Below are 23447 nucleotides of genomic sequence, written 5' to 3'. Positions count from 1 at the left end.
AGGGGGATATGATCTCCATGTATAATACATAAGGGGGGATATGATCTCCATGTATAATACATAAGGGGGATATGATCTCCATGTATAATACATAAGGGGGATATGATCTCCATGTATAATACATAAGGGGGGATATGATCTCCATGTATAATACATAAGGGGGATATGATCTCCATGTATAATACATAAGGGGGGATATGATCTCCATGTATAATACATAAGGGGGGATATGATCTCCATGTATAATACATAAGGGGGATATGATCTCCATGTATAATACATAAGGGGGATATGATCTCCATGTATAATACATAAGGGGGTGATATGATCTCCATGTATAATACATAAGGGGGGATATGATCTCCATGTATAATACATAAGGGGGATATGATCTCCATGTATAATACATAAGGGGGATATGATCTCCATGTATAATACATAAGGGGGATATGGTCTCCATGTATAATACATAAGGGGGGATATGATCTCCATGTATAATACATAAGGGGGATATGGTCTCCATGTATAATACATAAGGGGGGATATGATCTCCATGTATAATACATAAGGGGGATATGATCTCCATGTATAATACATAAGGGGGATATGATCTCCATGTATAATACATAAGGGGGATATGATCTCCATGTATAATACATAAGGGGGGATATGATCTCCATGTATAATACATAAGGGGGGATATGATCTCCATGTATAATACATAAGGGGGGGATATGATCACCATGTATAATACATAAGGGGGATATGATCTCCATGTATAATACATAAGGGGGGGATATGATCTCCATGTATAATACATAAGGGGGGGATATGATCTCCATGTATAATACATAAGGGGGGATATGATCTTCATGTATAATACATAAGGGGGATATTATCTCCATGTATAATACATAAGGGGGGGATATGATCTCCATGTATAATACATAAGGGGGGATATGATCTCCATGTATAATACATAAGGGGGGGATATGATCTCCATGTATAATACATAAGGGGGGATATGATCACCATGTATAATACATAAGGGGGGATATGATCTCCATGTATAATACATAAGGGGGGATATGATCTCCATGTATAATACATAAGGGGGATATGATCTCCATGTATAATACATAAGGGGGATATGATCTCCATGTATAATACATAAGGGGGTGATATGATCTCCATGTATAATACATAAGGGGGGATATGATCTCCATGTATAATACATAAGGGGGATATGATCTCCATGTATAATACATAAGGGGGATATGATCTCCATGTATAATACATAAGGGGGATATGGTCTCCATGTATAATACATAAGGGGGGATATGATCTCCATGTATAATACATAAGGGGGATATGATCTCCATGTATAATACATAAGGGGGATATGATCTCCATGTATAATACATAAGGGGGATATGATCTCCATGTATAATACATAAGGGGGATATGGTCTCCATGTATAATACATAAGGGGGGATATGATCTCCATGTATAATACATAAGGGGGAGGATATGATCTCCATGTATAATACATAAGGGGGATATGATCTCCATGTATAATACATAAGGGGGGATATGATCTCCATGTATAATACATAAGGGGGATATGATCTCCATGTATAATACATAAGGGGGAGGATATGATCTCCATGTATAATACATAAGGGGGATATGATCTCCATGTATAATACATAAGGGGGGATATGATCTCCATGTATAATACATAAGGGGGGATATGATCTCCATGTATAATACATAAGGGGGGGATATGATCACCATGTATAATACATAAGGGGGATATGATCTCCATGTATAATACATAAGGGGGGGATATGATCTCCATGTATAATACATAAGGGGGGGATATGATCTCCATGTATAATACATAAGGGGGGATATGATCTTCATGTATAATACATAAGGGGGATATTATCTCCATGTATAATACATAAGGGGGGGATATGATCTCCATGTATAATACATAAGGGGGGATATGATCTCCATGTATAATACATAAGGGGGGGATATGATCTCCATGTATAATACATAAGGGGGGGATATGATCACCATGTATAATACATAAGGGGGGATATGATCTCCATGTATAATACATAAGGGGGGATATGATCTCCATGTATAATACATAAGGGGGATATGATCTCCATGTATAATACATAAGGGGGGATATGATCTCCATGTATAATACATAAGGGGGGGATATGATCTCCATGTATAATACATAAGGGGGGATATGATCTCCATGTATAATACATAAGGGGGGATATGATCTCCATGTATAATACATAAGGGGGGATATGATCTCCATGTATAATTCATAAGGGGGGAAATGATCTCCATGTATAATACATAAGGGAGGATATGATCTCCATGTATAGTACATAAGGGGGGATATGATCTCCATGTATAATACATAAGAGGGGGATATGATATCCATGTATAATACATAAGGGGGATATGATCTCCATGTATAATACATAAGGGGGGGGATATGTTCACCATGTATAATACATAAGGGGGGATATGATCTCCATGTATAATACATAAGGGGGATATGATCTCCATGTATAATACATAAGGAGGAGATATGATCTCCATGTATAATACATAAGGGGGGGATATGATCACCATGTATAATACATAAGGGGGGGATATGATCTCCATGTATAACACATAAGGGGGGATATGATCTCCATGTATAATACATAAGGGGGGATATGATCTCCATGTATAATACATAAGGGGGATATGATCTCCATGTATAATACATAAGGGGGGGGGGGATATGATCTCCACTTATAATACATAAGGGGGGATATGATCACCATGTATAATATATAAGGGGGGGATATGATCTCCATGTATAGTACATAAGGTGGGATATGATCTCCATGTATAATACATAAGAGGGGATATGTTCACCATGTATAATACATAAGGGGGATATGATCTCCATGTATAATACATAAGGGGGGGATATGATCTCCATGTATAATACATAAGGGGGGGATATGATCACCATGTATAATACATAAGGGGAGATATGATCTCCATGTATAACACATAAGGGGGGATATGATCTCCATGTATAATACATAAGGGGGGATATGATCACCATGTATAATACATAAGGGGGGATATGATCTCCATGTATAATACATAAGGGGGGGTATGATCTCCATGTATAATACATAAGGGGGATATGATCTCCATGTATAATACATAAGGGGGGGATATGATCACCATGTATAATACATAAGGGGGGATATGATCTCCATGTATAATACATAAGGGGGGATATGATCTCCATGTATAATACATAAGGGGGATATGATCTCCATGTATAATACATAAGGGGGGATATGATCTCCATGTATAATACATAAGGGGGGGATATGATCTCCATGTATAATACATAAGGGGGGATATGATCTCCATGTATAATACATAAGGGGGGATATGATCTCCATGTATAATACATAAGGGGGGATATGATCTCCATGTATAATTCATAAGGGGGGAAATGATCTCCATGTATAATACATAAGGGAGGATATGATCTCCATGTATAGTACATAAGGGGGGATATGATCTCCATGTATAATACATAAGAGGGGGATATGATATCCATGTATAATACATAAGGGGGATATGATCTCCATGTATAATACATAAGGGGGGGGATATGTTCACCATGTATAATACATAAGGGGGGATATGATCTCCATGTATAATACATAAGGGGGATATGATCTCCATGTATAATACATAAGGAGGAGATATGATCTCCATGTATAATACATAAGGGGGGGATATGATCACCATGTATAATACATAAGGGGGGGATATGATCTCCATGTATAACACATAAGGGGGGATATGATCTCCATGTATAATACATAAGGGGGGATATGATCTCCATGTATAATACATAAGGGGGATATGATCTCCATGTATAATACATAAGGGGGGGGGGGATATGATCTCCACTTATAATACATAAGGGGGGATATGATCACCATGTATAATATATAAGGGGGGGATATGATCTCCATGTATAGTACATAAGGTGGGATATGATCTCCATGTATAATACATAAGAGGGGATATGTTCACCATGTATAATACATAAGGGGGATATGATCTCCATGTATAATACATAAGGGGGGGATATGATCTCCATGTATAATACATAAGGGGGGGATATGATCACCATGTATAATACATAAGGGGAGATATGATCTCCATGTATAACACATAAGGGGGGATATGATCTCCATGTATAATACATAAGGGGGGATATGATCACCATGTATAATACATAAGGGGGGATATGATCTCCATGTATAATACATAAGGGGGGGTATGATCTCCATGTATAATACATAAGGGGGATATGATCTCCATGTATAATACATAAGGGGGATATGATCTCCATGTATAATACATAAGGGGGATATGATCTCCATGTATAATACATAAGGGGGGATATGATCTCCATGTATAATACATAAGGGGGGATATGATCTCCATGTATAATACATAAGGGGGGGGGATATGATCTCTATGTATAATACATAAGGGGGGATATGATCTCCATGTATAATACATGAGGGGGGGATTGCTGTAGGAAAGTCCTGGATTCTTTCTTGGATACACAGAATATAACTGGATATAACATTTATAGGGGAAGTTGATCCAGGGAATATCCGATTGCCTCTCGGGGGGTCAGGAAGGAATTATTTCTCCTGCAGGAGCAGATTGGATCGCGCTTTGCTGGGTTTTTGCCTTCTGGTGGATCAGCTGTGGGTGTCGGATTATAACTTTTATTTTTAATGGTACAACTAGATGGAATGTCTTTTTTCAGCCAGACTAACTATGGGACTATGTAGGTCCCACACCGCTGCCTCCCATCTCCTGAGACTGCACTCAGTGACTTGGGTCTGAGACACTACAGACATATCCCTCCACCCGGCACAGCCAGCAGATAACAGAGAAGGTCCCCTGGAGGAGTCAGGCACAAGGCAGGAGACCCCAGTCACATGTCCTGGGTGCTACATTATGCAATGCTTATAGTAAAAATCAACATTTTTAAGCCAGCTGAACCCCAGAACCTCCATAAATCCAGTCTAGAGACATAAATTGTGTCTGCAGCACAGAGAAGGAAGATTATCCGAGAGAAATCCAGGAATACAGGACGGGGAACACAGCTCAGGAAAGTGACCAGGGGATTACAGGCTGATATCACCCAGTCCCCGCCCTACTCTGGACCAATCAGTGAGCAGTATGGGTGGAGGAATGGATTTAGTGTTCATGACCCACCTGTGCTGATCTCTGTAGGAGTGTCCTCCTCTATAAATGTCCCCGTTATTCCATCCTCCTCCATAGACTGCTGATCATCCCTCACATACGCCTCTTCTTCTTCTGCTTTCACCTCAAATTCTATATCGATTGGATCTCCACTCTAAATCAAGAAAATGAGAGAAAATATCATCTGTAAAATGTAAGGTCACATAAACATCCACACATTGTCTCCATGAGTCCATGTTCTAGATGCTCCATCCCACCAACCTTGCAATAGTGAGGGATGGTGTGACCTTCCTGTGTGGAATCCCGGGAATACAGAGGATGGGGACATCTCTCTGGTGGGTTCCCATGACTGGATCCATCTGTAGGAAACACACACACTGACTGAATCCATTGTTTCTATGTGTTTATCAGATGATGGGGGATCTAGGTGGATCCTCCGTACTGCTCTCTCCTTTACAATAAAGTCTCCTCTTACCCGGTGATGTGAGGGGCGGCTGATTGTCCATCATGACGTCCTTGTAGAGATCCTTGTGTCCTTCTAAATACTCCCACTCCTCCATGGAGAAATAGACAGTGACACCCTGACACCTTATAGGAACCTGACACACACAATGATACAGTCACCATCCAGACACATCCCTTGTCTGTTACTGGAGAATGTCCCAGAATTCCCGGCACCGCTCACCTCTCCTGTCAGCAGCTCAGTGATCTCTCTGGTGACTTCTAGAATCTTCTTCTTCTTTCTCTCTTCTATCAGGGAGGGAGGTGGAGGCAATGTGATGTCATATGATCTCCAGACTTCACAGGAGGAAAACTCTACATCTGAACACAAATAGTCACATCAAATGATATTCCCAGAATCCTCCTCACCTCTCCATTCAGGTCTCCATTTTATTAAAGCCCCACTTCAGGCTGAGGTATAATTCCCCCCCACAGGACCCCCACACTACGCAGGGTATAGGCTTGTTGCAGCATTCTGATGTCATTACATACAACGCAGGACCAACAGTCCCACTTTACATGTGAGGATACCAAGGGGCCCCACATCCTAAGAGCATCAGAGAAATGTCAGATGGAGGGACATTGGGAGGAGGAGCTGTGAGGTCAGTGTGATGTCATAGGATTCCCTGACTGGATGGAGGGACATTGGGGGGAGGAGCTGTGAGGTCAGTGTGATGTCATAGGATTCTCTGACTCTGGATGGAGGGACTTTGGGAGGAGGAGCTGTGAGGTCACTGTGATGTCATAGGATTCTCTGGATGGAGGGACTTTGGGAGGAGGAGCTGTGAGGTCAGTGTGATGTCATAGGATTCTCTGACTTCCATCATAAAGAAGATGAGGGGGAGGGGAGGAAGTCACTGAAGGTGACCATAGATCCATGGAAATTCAGCTGGTTCAGCAGGGATCGCTCACATTTCCATCCATGTGTGGCCACTGCCGGATAAAAGCCACTCCCCCAGCGGCTGCAACCAATAGCTTCAGTGCTGATCCGTGTATTCTGAGAGCGGAGGAGTCCCCCCATTGTCAGAATACAAGAGTGCAGCGGGGAGGATTCCCCCATCCACCTCCAATGTGTGGATGGGGGAATCGCTTCAGTTTTTCTGGTCATCCCGCTGGCTGAACGATAAAACTGAACCATGTAGGCCAGCTTTGGGAGCAAATATATTATCATCAACTCCTCCCCCTGAAGGGGTTAATCTGCGTATTACCTCCTCTGCTGCCAGATCCAGGAATGTCTCCTCTCTGCTTCCTCCTGATTCACCTCTCCCTAGTACGTCCTGAGTGTATCTGACATCACTTCCTGTCTGTACCTGACATCACTTCCTGTCTGTCTTCCATAGAGACTTCCTGTCTGGGTAGAAGTGAGATCCCCACATTGTGGAGCTCAGAGGAACTGCAGCCCCGAGAAGCGTCTGGTAGTGTGACCCCGGCCTTGTGCTGGGTGTGTATGGACTGTAGATCCTTATAGAGGGGTCACCTCCACTCCCACCAAGGGGGACAGAAATATATGACTGCTCGGGGGAGGGGTTTTGGCCCCTTTGATTTTGCAGTAACATTGATTGCAGATTTAGTCCTGTAGAACATCTGGTATATGGATACAAAGCCCCCCAGCTGGGAGTAAAGGGTGGAAATGGCTGGTGACCCCCAGATTTGGGCAATGATGTCATCACTATAAATGGATAAAACCCGCGCTATGTGTAACAACTCCAAACCTACAAAAACCTTCTAGCGGACTGCTGCTGTAACAAAGGGAAGGATTCCCTGTCATCTAGAAGAGCATTATGTGTCACAGCGCTGTCCTATTGTGTGTGCACAGAAATCATCACAAATACACTACAAATATGTGGAGACATTCAGAGATAAAGAGCTCGGGGCTCCAAATCCTATTCTCTGCACATCCACTGCTTCCACTTTACACCCACTTCATTGGTCTTATGGGGTTTATCAATAAATGAAGGAAACTGAACCGTGTGCAAATCCATCCACAACATAAAGTGCTTTGTGCTCAAGATGCTGCTCCCTGCAGATCCACTGCTTCCACTTTACACCCACTTCATTCATCTCATCAGATCTGCTGCTATAGGAAATCATTTATAATAATGTCCCATCTCACTGCTTGTAAAAACAATTCTGCAGCTAATTGGCCACTAGGATTGCTTTTACATGAAAGCCGACCTCCAGCTAATAAACCAGCACTAGAATGATGCCTGTAGCTGCAAGCATCCTCCCGGTATAACCACTCCAAGTCCAGCGACGTTCCAGTACATTGCTGGTCCATGTTGGACATATATGTACCAGCAGAGAACACGGACATACCATGAATCGGGTCTGCGGACCAATATGACTGCAATTCATTCTTTTCTGTAATGTCCATGTTGAGGGTTCATCCCAAAAAAGTTTTAATTTCATAAACGGTGATAGAGTTCCATGTGAATTGTGTGACAAGAGCTGAATTTGGGGGGCGGCCATGTATTGTGGTGTATAAATTGCCTTGGCCCACAATTGGTACAAATCTTCTGTGAAGAACAGTGGAGGGGCTGAACACTAGTGCTGGCAGTGACCGGGCCGATCCGGCTAACACTGAGTATTGGGGACACTATACAAGGCCGGCACTAGTATAGTTCTGTTCATGATCAATATATTGATCCGTACAAACACTATACTAGTAATGGCGGTGATCAGCGACCTATAGCGTGAGTGCGACAGTGTGCGGCCAATCTAATGCCAGCTGACCCTGGCTGGGAGGGGCTTACTGACCCTGACACTATGTGATGTCACTAGTGGCAGGAATACAGAGATCAGTGATACATTCTATATACTGACACTGTACTAATGGCACTGGCTGGGTGACGGGGCCATCAAAGGGTTAAATGTGCGAATCTAACGTGTGTGTACAATGTAGTGGTGCTTTTACTCGGTGCCGTGTTCTCTCTTCTCTCCCTGGACCGGCTGTGGGGGGCAGTGGGGGGCGCAGGCGCATTGACACCCCAAAACAGGAAGTGATGCAGATTATGCCACTTTGCCAAGAGCTGCTGCTCGCCCAAAAATTTTAAAACAAAATTCTCAATCTGGTATTTAACTTTTTTTTTTTAAATACTTGTATCAGAATAGTAGGATGTTACCATAGTAACCATTGTACTACTGTGGGGGGAGGGGGGAGATCAGGGATTTTTTTTTTACACTTTTCTTTGCTGTAGAAATAATGGTCATTTCTCCTGCAATGCAAAGCTTACTGTCAGAACCGAACTCATTCATCAACTGTCATCAGTGAGTTCGCTTTTTGATAGCTCAAGATAGTGATGTGTGATTGGTTGGAGCTGCTCACATAGTACAGGATGCTGTGTTTGGCCCCATGTATCATGTGACAGCTGTGGGCCAATCACAGCTCACTAGGAGGAGAAGCAGAGCTGTTATGAATGAGATTGATTCATAATAACTGCTTACATTGGGATCACCTAGAGATCACATGATCACCGGGTCACAATCACTGGGATCTTCATTCCGCTGTATCCACCAGACACAGCAGTCGGGGGAGGGGAGCGCTGTGTGCTGGGTCGGGTGTGTGGTGTGCCTCCTGTGTTAGTACAGCCAGAGTGACGTACAAGTACATTGCTTTGCCTGTAGCTGCCGCCTGGCCACAGTACATTGCGGGTGGGAAGCGGGTAATCTAGGACTAAGGATTCCAAGCTCACTCCTTGGGCCATGATATCATCCAGGCAAGAAATGTAAGTTCTGTGTTCCAATTATGAGGTGACAACAGCATAGAGTGCTTTCAGGATAATGGACAAAGGTAGACAAGCATTGCATGCTGTTGTTGTGTGAAGCAAGTCTGTCTCCTTTTTTATTACAGATAATACATTTTGTTTGGCTTTTTCTACATTGTTCCCCGATCCAGACATTCGTGGCCTCCTGGGCTGGATGTGCCGCTGGATCCAGGTCCTGGAGCAAGCCCTGGAGGTGGAACCAGACGAGGACCAGCCCACCCTTGGAGCCTATTTCAGGCAGCAATTTTAGTTACAATTTTTTATGATTTTTTATAGTTTTCTATTGATTGTTGGTAATAAATGTTCTATTTATCTTGGACAGTGCCCTGTGTTGTGTCTTCTTCAGCCTTTGCAGGTCGGCAATCTTCTTCATTGCAGTTGGAGCTGATCTGCATGTCCCTAAAGCATTGCAGGACTCTGCTAGCTCCAGCTGCACTGGACAATCTTGCTTACCTGGAATTTCTGGTAATGTCCAAACGAAGTGTTTTCTGGCAAGTCCAGCTTTAGGACTGTAGCAGATAGGATTGCATGTTTCCGAGAGGTAAACCAGCTCCTTCCATCCTAAGCTGGGATACATAAAGATTGAAGTTGTCTGCTTGCTGTCTGCAGCTACTCCCAATCTTGGTTTGCTTCCTCTTGTGAAATGCTGCAACAGTTTACACAGAACACTCCATTCACGTTACATTGTTCACGTTTGGAGTAGCTCTTCATTCCATCCAGGGACTTCTACATAGCTTGGTGGAGTGGAGTTGTGCAGACTGCCAAAAGGGGGTGCAGCCAAGTAGACAATGTGTGGGGGATCCTGTGGCCCAACTCTGTCAAGATGTCTCCCATCACCTCATCTCTAGTTGGGATTGGCATTACACAGAAGTCACATGACTTGAAAGCTGCTCTTGGAAGGACTATCAGTTATGGATGAGACCAGTTACATGCAATGTCCCCCAGAAAAGAAGGGGCCCTAATGGGCAAATTGTCTATCTGCTCCACACATACCACTTGGATCCAACTTGTTGCTCATTCACATATCAGTGTTTTGGCAACAAGAGGTGGGGAGGGAATGAAGTGAGGAACAAGTGTCCACTGGGCACATAAATTCCATAGGCACACACGTCTAGAATCAGGCAGCTAAAGATCCTATGCCCCCCAACCAATCTCAGGGCAAGATGTTACACGGGGTGTAAAGCAAACTTAGTCTGGGTCCAGTTAGTCCAGCATAATGATAGTCCAAACAACAGAAGGCCTTCTTCTTATCTCCCAACTTTTCTGTGTCTCTAGCATTCCTTGGCAGGCTTACTGTGTGTAAGTTGTGTCCTGGTGTCACGCCTGGTGTCCTGGATATTACACACTTCTTGTATAGTGTGTGTCAATGAAGTAGCACAGGGAACATATTTGGACAGCAGTGTCAGTCTCTGGGGAGGTGAGTGTTCCATGCAGGAGTCTTGGCCAAAATCAGCACCCCAAAAAGACAAAAGCTAGCCGACACTTAGAGAACAAGCTGCAATATTGTGTGTTCCCATATTGGGGAACGTTAGCCTTGCCCACAGAGTCCACTGAGAATTCTAAGGTCCCTTGGGGCAGCCAAATGGTTAGCAGATAATGGCCAACCGCTACATGTGCCAGAGAACTTGTGTGATGGGGAACAGCTAAAACTATTTGCAGGACAGACCACCAGGTGAAAGCAGCAGAAAGGCCAAAGAGTCTAACCACCAATGCCTCTGGAAGGGTCACCTTTTAGTTTTCTTTCTGAAGTGCTGCTTTTTTAGTGTTCGCTATTTGGAATTATTGGTAGCCATACTCAGAAAAGCACCTGTGTTGGATTCCCGACATGACCAAGCCACCATTATTACCCCAAATGCATTTCTGACAATTTGAAAGACACGTTCTGCTACTTTCCAAATAATGTTTATTACAAAAAAAATACAAAATTAATGGGGAGGAGGAGGCTGCTGCTGCAGAGGGGGTGGGTGTGAGGGTTGGGGGGGTACAGTGTGTGGAGGGGCTGGGAAAGAGTGGTGGGGTGGGAGTGCTGGGGGAGAGGTTGAATGGGGGGAATGGAAGACAGGGAGAATGTGGGGAGGGGCATTTGAGGGCTGAGGACGTGGAAGGTAAGGGTGGAAACGGGATGGAGAGGAGGAGCATGTAGAAACAAGGGGAGGGGGTGTGAAAGTGGGGGTGTGGTCAAGGGGCAAAGTGGAGTGTGAGGAAGGTGTAGAAGAGGGATCCATGGGGAAGGAGTCATACTGGTCTTCGGGTGGGGTTTCTTGAGGGGGCTGCTCCAGAGTGGGTAGTTCCAGATTCGGCACCTCCAATGCTTGTTCCCCTGCTGATTCCCCGGCACTTTCTACAGGGGAACTCTGTGGCAACCTTGGCATTGGCCCCAAACTACTACTGCACAGGGGTTGGGAGCCTCTGGCTGAAGGTGCATTTTGTTCAGCCCCTGCTTGACATAAGGCCCGGATATCATGACTAAGGTCCTGCAATGCTGTAGTCTGATCCCTGACCGCGGTGACAAGTCCAAGCAGGGCTTCATGTTGGAGCCCCAGTAACCTTTCTATATTACTGGATGCATTAGAAAGCCTCCTTTGCTCCCATAATCTCTCCATGTTGAACGACAGCCTTTCCCCAAGCTTGCGAAGGGGGCTGGGTCCAGGTGGACGGGGTGCTGAACCAGCTGGATCCAATGTTGGCTGCAAGGAGAAACAAACAAAAAAAAGAAAGCGTGTTTAACACACAGCATGACAGGGGGCTCGTTTGACACCAAACCAGGGGCGGACTGACCATTGGGGAACTTGGGCACTGCCAGGGTCAGTAGGGGGCCCCATGAAATGTCCCTGGTACAGTTGTGACCAAAATTATTCAACCCCCAATGCTGTAAAGGGGTTTAGGGACTATAGTGTACATTTGGAATTGTATTCAGAATCAAATCCTACAAGGACGTTGTAACTACCCAAATGCAACTAAAATGACATCAATTGTTTATGTAATACAGTAGTAAATGGTTCTTATGTGGTTTCTTCATTGCCACAATTATTCAACCCCTTAAAGACTACCACTCTGAAGAACAGAGGTTCATACAGGTGCTTTCCATCAGGTATTGAAAACACCTGTGGATGTCACCGAGCAGCAATCAAGCATAATAAGCACCAATTAGGCAGCTTTAAAATGACTGTGATACTCAGCTCCTTCTAGACATTTACTGGTGTGGTTACAAACATGGTGAAGGCAAGAGAATGGTCCAGGAAGACAAGAGAAGAGGTGATTTCTCTTCACAGGAAGGGCAATGGCTATAAGAAGATTGCAAAGATGTTAAACATACCAAGAGACACCTTAGGAAGCATCATTCGCAAATTCAAGGCAAAGGGCACTGTTGAAACGCTACCTGGTCGTGGCAGAAAGAAGATGCTGACTTCGACTGCTGTGCGCTACCTGAAGCGTAGAGTGGAGAGAAGTCCCCGTGTGACTGCTGAGGAACTGAGAAAAGATTTGTCAGATGTGGGTACAGAAGTTTCAGCCCAGACAATAAGACGCACACTGCGTAATGAAGGCCTCCGTGCCAGAACTCCCAGGCGTACCCCCTTGCTGTCTCCAAAGAATAAGAAGAGTCGACTGCAGTATGCCAAAAGCCATGTGGACAAACCACAAAAGTTGTGGGATAGTGTTCTGTGGACTGATGAAACAAAATTAGAACTGTTTGGGCCCATGGATCAACGCTATGTTTGGAGGAGGAAGAACAAGGCCTATGATGAAAAGAACACCTTGCCTACTGTGAAGCATGGTGGAGGGTCAATCATGCTTTGGGGCTGTTTTGCTTCTGCAGGTACAGGGAAGCTTCAGCGTGTGCAAGGTACCATGAATTCTCTTCAGTACCAGGAGATATTGGATGGAAACGTGATGCAGTCCGTCACACACCTGAGGCTTGGGAGACGTTGGACCTTTCAACAGGACAATGATCCCAAGCATACCTCCAAGTCCACTAGAGCATGGTTGCAGAGGAAAGGCTGGAACATTTTGGAGTGGCCATCGCAGTCACCAGACTTAAATCCGATTGAGAACCTCTGGTGGGACTTAAAGAAAGCAGTTGCAGTGCGCAAGCCTAAGAATGTGACTGAACTGGAGGCCTTTGCCCATGAAGAATGGGCGAAGATACCCGTAGATCGCTGCAAGACACTTGTGTCAAGCTATGCTTCACGTTTAAAAGCTGTTATAACTGTAAAAGGATGCTGTACTAAGTACTAAGATTGAATGTCACTTGGGGGTTGAATAAAACTGATAATGCTGTGAGCACAGAAAAGACATTTGTGGTTATTTCATTATAACTGTTATGTTATATTTGTCTGACCTACAAGTGCCTCTTTAATGTAAATGTAAGCAAGATGACTGAATGATCAAAAGCAATGTCAAACTGGCCAAAACACTCAATTTCAGTGGGGGTTGAATAATTTTGGCCACAACTGTACCTTTCATAGGCTTTTTTGGGTGTGGTTTGAGGGTGAGCGAGCACACAGGGGCCCCATGATCCCCTATTGACCCGGGGCCCCATGAGTTTCAGTCCGCCCCTGCACCAAACACTAGATCATGTTCTTGTCCCACCCCTAGGACCAGGTATTGGTGAATGCCTTTCCCTGACACATTACACTGGATGAACATTTGACCGAAATGAATGGTTTGGCATCTTTACCCAGACTGATACCTTCCTGCTGATTTGTCACATGCACATCACTCCCTCCAGCTCCTGACTAAGCAATGATCCAAAAAAAGTAAGTTACACATCACGTTGCCAAGTCCTGCCCAGCCAGGAACGGAGTTATACTCTAAATGGGTGACTCATTAGGGAGAACATCTTTAGCATCTCTTACCGGACGTTCAGGCAACTCAGGTGGAGGTGACGGCATTTCACGCAAGTTTGGAGTGCCTGAACTTCCCTGCACCACAAAACAAAAAAACAATGCATGACATTTCCCAAATACACATGTAACATGCATTTGTACATCCCCACCCCATTACAGCAGTTCCCGTACCCCAACATCAGAGGCAGATTCTTCTCCCACTCCAACAGCTGGGGTCTCCAGGGGCAAAAGATGATCTGCAAATATAGTTCAAGATAATGATTAGTAACAGATTTTAGTTAGGCTGTGTGACGGACAGCAGAAATATTCTTTTATTTTTGTGTTTTGTTTGTGGCCAAACAGTTAGCTTGTCTGTTTGTCTACAATTTGGAGTTCTTGTGCCCCGCAGGAGGTGGGAAATGGGATTGATCTCAGCAGGGAGTGCAGACAGCATGGTCTTTTGTGGTTGTGAAAGGCCCGACCAGTTCTCACTGGGAGTTTGGGGCTTGGACAATTGAAAGGGCCATGCGATCTCTTGAAAAAGGAGAGAGCTAGAGAGAGGATGTCAGAGCCCCACTTGGCCGAGCCCTAACTAGGAGATGCATTGAACTGTGCTTTGCTTTGTGCACTGCTGGGACTTGTGGTCCTATATTGCCTGTGTAGTCTTGAAGCTGCGGCCAAGACACACAACCCTCTGAAGACCCATGAGCTGTTGGTCCCCTGCTCTTGAGAGAAGTGCTGTGTGAGGTCTGAGCTGAGGCCAGACCCCACAGCCAAGACCCTCGCTGTTGATCCTGGAAAGCTGACCCTGTCTGCTGATCACTGGTTGTCCCTGGAAAGCTGACCCTGCTGCTGATTGCTGTGAGGGTCCCTGTCTACTGATCGCTGCTGTCCCTGGAAAGCTGACCACTGTTAGGGTCCCTGAACCGTGAGTGTTCCTGCACATTGTTTGCTGGATGCCCCTGAAAACTACCTGCCATGAGTGCCCCTACAAGCCGTATGTGGCAGAGTGTGGAACTATCCTTATTGTGCACCCCTTTGCCCTTGCCCAGACTGTCTTATGGTGTACCCATATCACCCCTGTCTGGACTGCCCCATTGTACGCCCATATTTCCCTTGCCTGGACTGCCCCGTTGTATGCCCATATTTCCCTTGCCTGGACTGCCCCATTGTATTCCCATATTTCCCTTGCCTGGACTGCCCCATTGTACGCCCATATTTCCCTTGCCTGGACTGCCCCATTGTATGCCCATATTTCCCTTGCCTGGACTGCCCCATTGTATGCCCATATTTCCCTTGCCTGGACTACCCCATTGAATTCCCATATTATCCTTGCCCAGACTGCCCAGTGAAACACCCCTATGCCCCTTGCCTGGACTGCCCCATTGAATACCTGAACTATTGCTTGCTTGAATGGCCCCTATTGTGTATCCGGATTAATACTTGTGTGAACTGCCCCTATTGTGCACCCGGATTAATACTTGCCTGAACTGCCCCGCTGTGCACCCGGATTAATACTTGCCTGAACTGCCCCTATTGTGCACCCGGATTAATACTTGTGTGCACTGCCCCTATTGTGTACCCGGATTAATACTTGCCTGAACTGCCCCTTTTGTGTGCCCGGATTAATACTTGCCTGAACTGCCCCTTTTGTGTGCCCGGATTAATACTTGTGTGAACTGCCCCTATTGTGTACCCGGATTAATACTTGCCTGAACTGCCCCTATTGTGTACCCGGATTAATACTTGCCTGAACTGCCCCTTTTGTGTACCCGGATTAATACTTGCCTGAACTGCCCCTTTTGTGTGCCCGGATTAATACTTGCCTGAACTGCCCCTATTGTGCACCCGGATTAATACTTGCCTGAACTGCCCCTTTTGTGTGCCCGGATTAATACTTGTGTGAACTGCCCCTATTGTGTACCCGGATTAATACTTGCCTGAACTGCCCCTATTGTGTACCCGGATTAATACTTGCCTGAACTGCCCCTTTTGTGTACCCGGATTAATACTTGCCTGAACTGCCCCTTTTGTGTGCCCGGATTAATACTTGCCTGAACTGCCCCTATTGTGCACCCGGATTAATACTTGCCTGAACTGCCCCTTTTGTGTGCCCGGATTAATACTTGTGTGAACTGCCCCTTTTGTGTGCCCGGATTAATACTTGTGTGAACTGCCCCTTTTGTGTGCCCGGATTAATACTTGCCTGAACTGCCCCTATTGTGCACCCGGATTAATACTTGCCTGAACTGCCCCTCTTGTGTGCCCGGATTAATACTTGTGTGAACTGCCCCTTTTGTGTGCCCGGATTAATACTTGCCTGAACTGCCCCTATTGTGCACCCGGATTAATACTTGCCTGAACTGCCCCTATTGTGCACCCGGATTAATACTTGTGTGAACTGCCCCTATTGTGCACCCGGATTAATACTTGCCTGAACTGCCCCTATTGTGCACCCGGATTAATACTTGCCTGAACTGCCCCTATTGTGCACCCGGATTAATACTTGCCTGAACTGCCCCTCTTGTGTACCCAGATTAATACTTGCCTGAACTGCCCCTCTTGTGCACCGGGATTAATACTTGCCTGAACTGCCCCTCTTGTGTGCCCGGATTAATACTTGCCTGAACTGCCCCTCTTGTGTGCCCGGATTAATACTTGCCTGAACTGCCCCTCTTGTGTGCCTGGATTATTGTAGCTACCTGGCCTGCCCCACTGAATGCTCGGATTATCGCTACCTGAATTGCCCTATCGTGGGCCGGATTATCACTGTTTGGACTCCTCCCCCCTTTTTTAGTACCCACCCACTACCCTTGTTACCCTGATTGAGTGTCTCTCTTACTTCAATAAAACATTGTGTGTTTATCATCCTCCATGTGTTCTGTCCCGCCTACGCTTCCGTCACAGGCTGTATGTATGATGTGACATTTGTGACCAAGGTTTGAGGGATTGCTCATTGGTATGTTCTTCACTCCAGTTTATCCAGACAAATAGGACACTGGCAGCCACAGCCCAGGAGACTGATAGGGAGTAGAAAGAGGCATGGTAAGGCTCAGGAGCAGGGGCCACAAGAATGAGGGGCCACCTTTCCTGCCAAACAAGGAGGCAGATGTTAGGATGGCTCCATTATGCCCATAGGCTACTGCAGCCATTTTGACCATGGGCTTCAAACATTAAAGCAAAAGATATAACATTTGTCATTAAGGCAACATTCCAAAAAGGATTCAATAGGTTATTGAAGGGTCACCCAGGGGGAAAAATGGGTCGAATCAAATATAAATGTTCCCCAAAATATTTCCAAAGCCAAACGCATGTAAATGCATCCAAAAGAATTGATGATATAACTGTTGATCTGAAGAGACCAAGAGCAATGCATCCAAAACTCCTTTAATCACTTTTAAACCGCAGGTCTCCTGCAAACTCAATGTGAAAAAGAAAATAATGAACTCATGTGGCAGTCTCAGAGTTACTTGATCTTGTATCTGAAAAGATTAAACAGCCTTTCCAGATGATTGGAAGCTGAGCTACAAAGGGCGGGACTACTCAATATTGAACCCTACGGACTAAGACTGGGATGCCATTCAAGTTCATGTGTGCGGAAAGGAAGGCATCCCAGCAGTGTTGGCAATATAATGTATTTGTCAATGAACAATAGATTAGTCTTTATGATGCCTTTTGGGCTTTAGGTGACTTCAATACTGAGATTCTCGGTGGATAAGTCTGACGAAGGAATAGATCTTCCTGCTAGTCATGTGATGTGCCAAAATGAAGCAGTCTAATTATTGGCCCCAAGTTTACATGAGAGGCCCAAATCTTTAGTTAGTTTCCAGTTTTTTGGGGGGGTGGAGGGGCACTGTAAAATGATTTGACCCTTTTCCAGGAATCAGGAAAATTAAATTGTGTTATATTATTTGGATCTGGTTGGGTTTTTGGGCTTCGGGAAAATGGCCCCAAGAATACTCAGTCTTGGTATGTATTTGTTTTGGCCTCTACATTTGGAGCAATAGGAGAATGGTCGCCGTCACTTGGAACTTGACAATTGGGTGAGCAGCTACATTTCTTGATGTTGACCTCAAGTTTTCCTATGCTGAAGTCCCAGATCACATGATGAAACAAGTCAGGAGAGGGGCCCACTAGACATCACTGTCAGCAGTGTCAGCACGGCTTTTTTAACCACTTGCCTACCCGGCACTTAGACCCCCTTCCTGCCCCGGACAATTTTCACCTTTCAGCGCTGTCACACTTTGAATGACAATTGTGGTCATACAACACTGTACCCATATGACATTTTTATCATTTTATTCACACAAATAGTGGTTGCTTCTGGTGGTATTTAATCTCTGATGGGTGGTTTGTTTTTTGTGCTATAAACAAAAAAAGAGCTAAAAATTTGAAATTAAAACGTTTTTGTCTTTGTTTCTCTTTTTCAAACAGGTAATTTTTCTCCTTCACTGATGTGTGTCGATGAGGTGGCATGGATAGGCAGCACTGATGGGCACTGATAGGCAGCACTGATCTGCACCAATGATGGGCACTGACTGGCAGCACTGCTGGGCTCTGATAATCAATGCCCTGATGATCGGTGCTGATCTGTTCTCTGCCAATTGTCAGTTATCTGCAGTACTTTCCTCCCACTGTGACATCATGAGGAAAGTGCAGCTGATAACCGGCAACTGCATTTACCGGTGATCTGCCGTTATCGCTGTGATTGGCCTTTTACCACATCATGTGATCAGCTGTGTCCGTAGGACACAGCGACCCCTGAGATGGCTGGGTGTGCACCCCCAGGGGCGTGTGGGAGGGCATGTTCTGGGAGGATGTCGTATGACGCCCTCCCCAGACTGTAGCCAAATGACAGCTACAGTGCGGGTGACAAGTGGTTAAACACTACTCCAGAAATCAGCATCCTTAAGGGGCCAATAAACTCATTGAATGGAAATGTAAACAATCATGAGCTCTTCTGGGCTTTAATTTTAACAAGGATTTGCCTGGAGACCCTAAAATGAGACTTACTGATTCCAAGTGAAGTGGAGGAATGTTGCCAGTTCTGCCACCCATAGTGGTGACCAAAGTGTGTTTGACCTTCCCTTTGTGTGGCTCAAACCTGAAGGTGAGCGGCACGATTGGGAGGTGATGGGTCCCTGTAGTGGATCATTTCCTGTATATTGAGCAGGCATGATATATGATGTCACTAAACACCAAACACATTGGATATTCTGGGACTTTCAGAGTTGAGCATGTTGACGTTGGTCAGATTACATGTATGTGTTTACATGCGTGGAATGTTTTTGTGTCTGGGAGAAGTTGTGAAGTTGGGAGGACGAGTCTGATTTGGAACGCTCGGGACATGTCAGCTAGTTAGTGATGTTTGGAACTTTATTGCTCTCATCAGTTAGTTCCCCCATTTGGTTTGGTGGGGTTACCCGCTTTTCATGGTTCAGGGAAACTGGTCCCAGGACATTTGGCAGGGATTAGACACATTTCTGTGTGGTAACAGTTTGTCACACTGATTTCTCTAGGGGTTTGAGTGCAATACAGTGAAGAACCCCAAAGAAATGCAGCGTGTTGTGGAGATATATTTGTGTTCACACAGAGTTTAGCATTGGTTTCTTCTGCATTCCTAAGAGGATGCTCATTGGCTGATCCTGAGTGATTATGATTGTTGTAGACAAGCACATTAATACATACCCAGATCTTCCTCCATTCCTGGCTGCAGTGGGGGGAGCCGCTCCTCCTCCTCCTCCTCCTGCTGCTGATGTTGTGCTGTGAATAGGACATTGACATGTGAGATGATGTTTGATGTTCTAGCAGCCTGTTCAACATTACGGGGGGCATTTCCAATGAGTGCTTACCAGGAGGGAACATCTCTTCATCAGCGTATGTGTGATCTGGCTTGTCCTCTGATGGGCTGGCTGGGGCTGCCCCTGCCTCGGGATTGGCTACAACACAAGACAAAATGAACAACAAATGGTAAATGTTAAAAAGATAACACAACTTTGAAGACACAATATGGACATGTGTGGTGTACTTACCACTCTGCCAGTCATCAGTATCTTCATGAGCCGTCACCCCAAAAATCGTGTTGAGACCAATGATTGGCAGAAGTGCCCGTTCTGCCTGAGACAGTTCCTGCAGATGGTCAGGGTCCACCCCATGCCTTGTAACATGTCCCTGCCGAGCCCACAGAGTCAGCTACTCCTTTAAATTCCACCTCAGATCACGCATATGCTTCTTCACATTCTTGGGGTACCGGCGTACCATCCTGCCCACTGCATTTACGGCCACCGTGATTTCTTTCCACAGACGGTCCTTTGCTGCCTTACCGCTGCGGTAGGACCTGGGCCCCGAGATGCATTCAGCCCGTTCTACATAAGCAACCACCATGGCCCAGATCTCATCATGGGAGAAGGGTGGAAAATTGGGCTGGGATTGGGCCTGGGCCTGGGACCTTCTGCCTCCCCTTGATGTCCCTTCTCCTGGGCTCAAAGGGGATACAGCAGCCCCAGGTGAGGTCCTCAACTTAGCTTCCGCCTTTTTTCTGAAGGAAGACTGGCCCCTTCTGCCACCAGTTTGTGACCCCTTCACACCACCGTCAGACCTCTGGTCCACCCTAGCCCTAATGGACCCCTGGGCCCCAGTAGCTCCCCTGGCATCATGGCCAAGGTGTGGCCCAGTGTCCCACCTGGCACCATGGCTCCCCCTGGAAGCCTGGCCTTTTTGCCCCCTTGGGGGTGCCATGGGAGGAAACGTGGGCAGGGAGTCTGGCTGGATGCTGTTTGCAGCAGCAGTGGGTCCTAAGTGGTGGGATGTCCGTGTGTTAGTGTGGAAATCTGCAACAGAAAAAGGGACATAAGGGCAAGGGTCAGTTGTCTGGGCTCCAAAGACTGGAAGAATTGCTCTGTCAGAGATTTTGCAAGACCAGGGCATGGGAAAGAAGGTCCAAGACCCAAATGCCAAGTCAAGCAACGTCTATGGTGAAAATCAACATTTTTCTGCCAGCTGAACCCCAGAACCTCCATAAATCCAGTCTAGATACATAAATTGTGTCTGCAGCACAGAGAAGGAAGATTATCCGACAGAAATCCAGGAATACAGGACGGGGAACACAGCTCAGGAAAGTGACCAGGGGATTACAGGCTGATATCACCCAGTCCCCGCCCTACTCTGGACCAATCAGTGAGCAGTATGGGTGGAGGAATGGATTTAGTGTTCATGACCCACCTGTGCTGATCTCTGTAGGAGTGTCCTCCTCTATAAATGTCCCCGTTATTCCATCCTCCTCCATAGACTGCTGATCATCCCTCACATACGCCTCTTCTTCTTCTGCTTTCACCTCAAATTCTATATCGATTGGATCTCCACTCTAAATCAAGGAAATGAGAGAAAATATCATCTGTAATTTATAAACTCACATTAAAAAATCCACAAATTGTCTTCATCAGTTCGAGTTCTAGATACTCCATCCCACCGACCTTGCAATACTGAGGGATGGTGTGACCTTCCTGTGTGGAATCCCGGGAATACAGAGGACGGGGACATCTCTCTGGTGGGTTCCTGGTATTAGGTGGCTCCATCATATCCTTGTGTCCTTCTGAAAACTCCTCCATCACTCCATACTCCTCATCCTCCTCTTTATACTCTTCTTTAACATCAATATTCTCATCCCCGAGGATTCCACTCTGAAAGATATAATAAAACATTCATTGTAACAAATATGCTGTGTATAAATCACAACTACCAATAATTGTCATCATCTACCTGATGATGGGGAGGGATGGTGTGACCTTCCTGTGTGGAATCCCGGGAATACAGAGGACGGGGACATCTCTCTGGTGGGTTCCTGTAGCTGGATGACTCCACCATGGTGTCCTGGTACAGATCTTTGTGTTCTCTTAGAAGCTCTGACTCCTCCATCCCCCCATCCTCATCCTCCTCCTCTTTTATCTCTTTGTTAACCTCAACTTTAGGATCTCTCAGGTTTCCACTCTGAATATATAATAAAAATGACATCAATGGTAACAATGCAGATAATGTACAGATCCTAATGATACTATCAGTGATTGTTCCTCATCTACCTGATGATGGTGAGGGATGGTGTGACCTTCCTGTGTGGAATCCCGGGAATACAGAGGACGGGGACATCTCTCTGGTGGGTTCCTGGTATTAGGTGGCTCCATCATCTCCTTGTGTCCTTCTGAAAACTCCTCCATCACTCCATACTCCTCATCCTCCTCTTTATACTCTTCTTTAACATCAATATTATCATCCCCGAGGATTCCACTCTGAAAGATATAATAAAACATTCATTGTAACAAATATGCTGTGTATAAATCACAACTACCAATAATTGTCATCATCTACCTGATGATGGTGAGGGATGGTGTGACCTTCCTGTGTGGAATCCCGGGAATACAGAGGACGGGGACATCTCTCTGGTGGGTTCCCATGACTGGATCCATCTGTAGGAAACACACACACTGACTGAATCCATTGTTTCTATGTGTTTATCAGATGATGGGGGATCTAGGTGGATCCTCCGTACTGCTCTCTCCTTTACAATAAAGTCTCCTCTTACCCGGTGATGTGAGGGGTGGCTGATTGCAAGTCCCTGATGAAGTCACATGACAGTGACGTAACGCGTAGGTCGGAGAACGGAATGTGGTGACGTCATTTCTGACATGAACGGCCATAGCCATATTGGTACACCCAGTACACCCATATCAGCACATGTGATTGGTGTGTTGTTTGATCTGTTCCCATGTAAGTCCTCATTTGTCTTCACAATAAATATGATTCATTTATAACATCACACTATGGAAGGACTTGTTCTTGTCTCCCTGGGAGTGCTGTGAGCCGGCTGTTCTTTCTGGTCCAACAATCCCCTGGCAGGAGTTCTGTGCGCTGGTGGATTTCCGTGTCCAAAGGTGAAAGATCTATTACCACCGCTGAGCAGTATGGTCCACCAGTGAGGGGATATCATCCCTACATCGCCATTTGGGATTCCACTTAA

General features: G+C 45.5%; 2 protein-coding genes across 3 annotated transcripts in view; one reads left to right on the top strand and one right to left on the bottom strand.

Moving 5' to 3' along the window:
- LOC149461961 (uncharacterized) overlaps positions 1-23447 on the top strand; it is a 71396-nt gene that overhangs the window by 32479 nt on the left and 15470 nt on the right. The gene's annotated exons all lie outside the window — the stretch shown is intronic.
- LOC149461962 (uncharacterized) lies at positions 11498-21793 on the bottom strand. Of its 2 annotated transcripts, XM_089677679.1 has the most exons (7): positions 21659-21793; positions 20470-21267; positions 20290-20376; positions 20126-20200; positions 14630-14694; positions 14468-14533; positions 11498-12298 (listed from the first exon to the last, which is right to left on the bottom strand). In XM_089677679.1, the coding sequence occupies exons 3-7, from the start codon at positions 20300-20302 to the stop codon at positions 11537-11539; spliced, it is 981 nt and encodes a 326-aa protein (XP_089533805.1). In that variant the 5' UTR covers positions 20303-20376; positions 20470-21267; positions 21659-21793; the 3' UTR covers positions 11498-11536. The 2 variants fall into 2 exon arrangements, with proteins under 2 accessions (XP_089533805.1, XP_089533806.1); XM_089677680.1 differs by lacking the exon at positions 14468-14533.

This window comes from Staurois parvus, unplaced genomic scaffold (assembly GCF_062004578.1).
Source record: "Staurois parvus isolate SC_StPar_1 unplaced genomic scaffold, SC_StPar_1.0 ptg000191l, whole genome shotgun sequence".
Classification (NCBI taxonomy): domain Eukaryota; kingdom Metazoa; phylum Chordata; class Amphibia; order Anura; family Ranidae; genus Staurois; species Staurois parvus.
The sequence above is the reverse complement of the archived record's forward strand: the minus strand, read 5'-3'. Positions and strand labels throughout refer to the sequence as shown.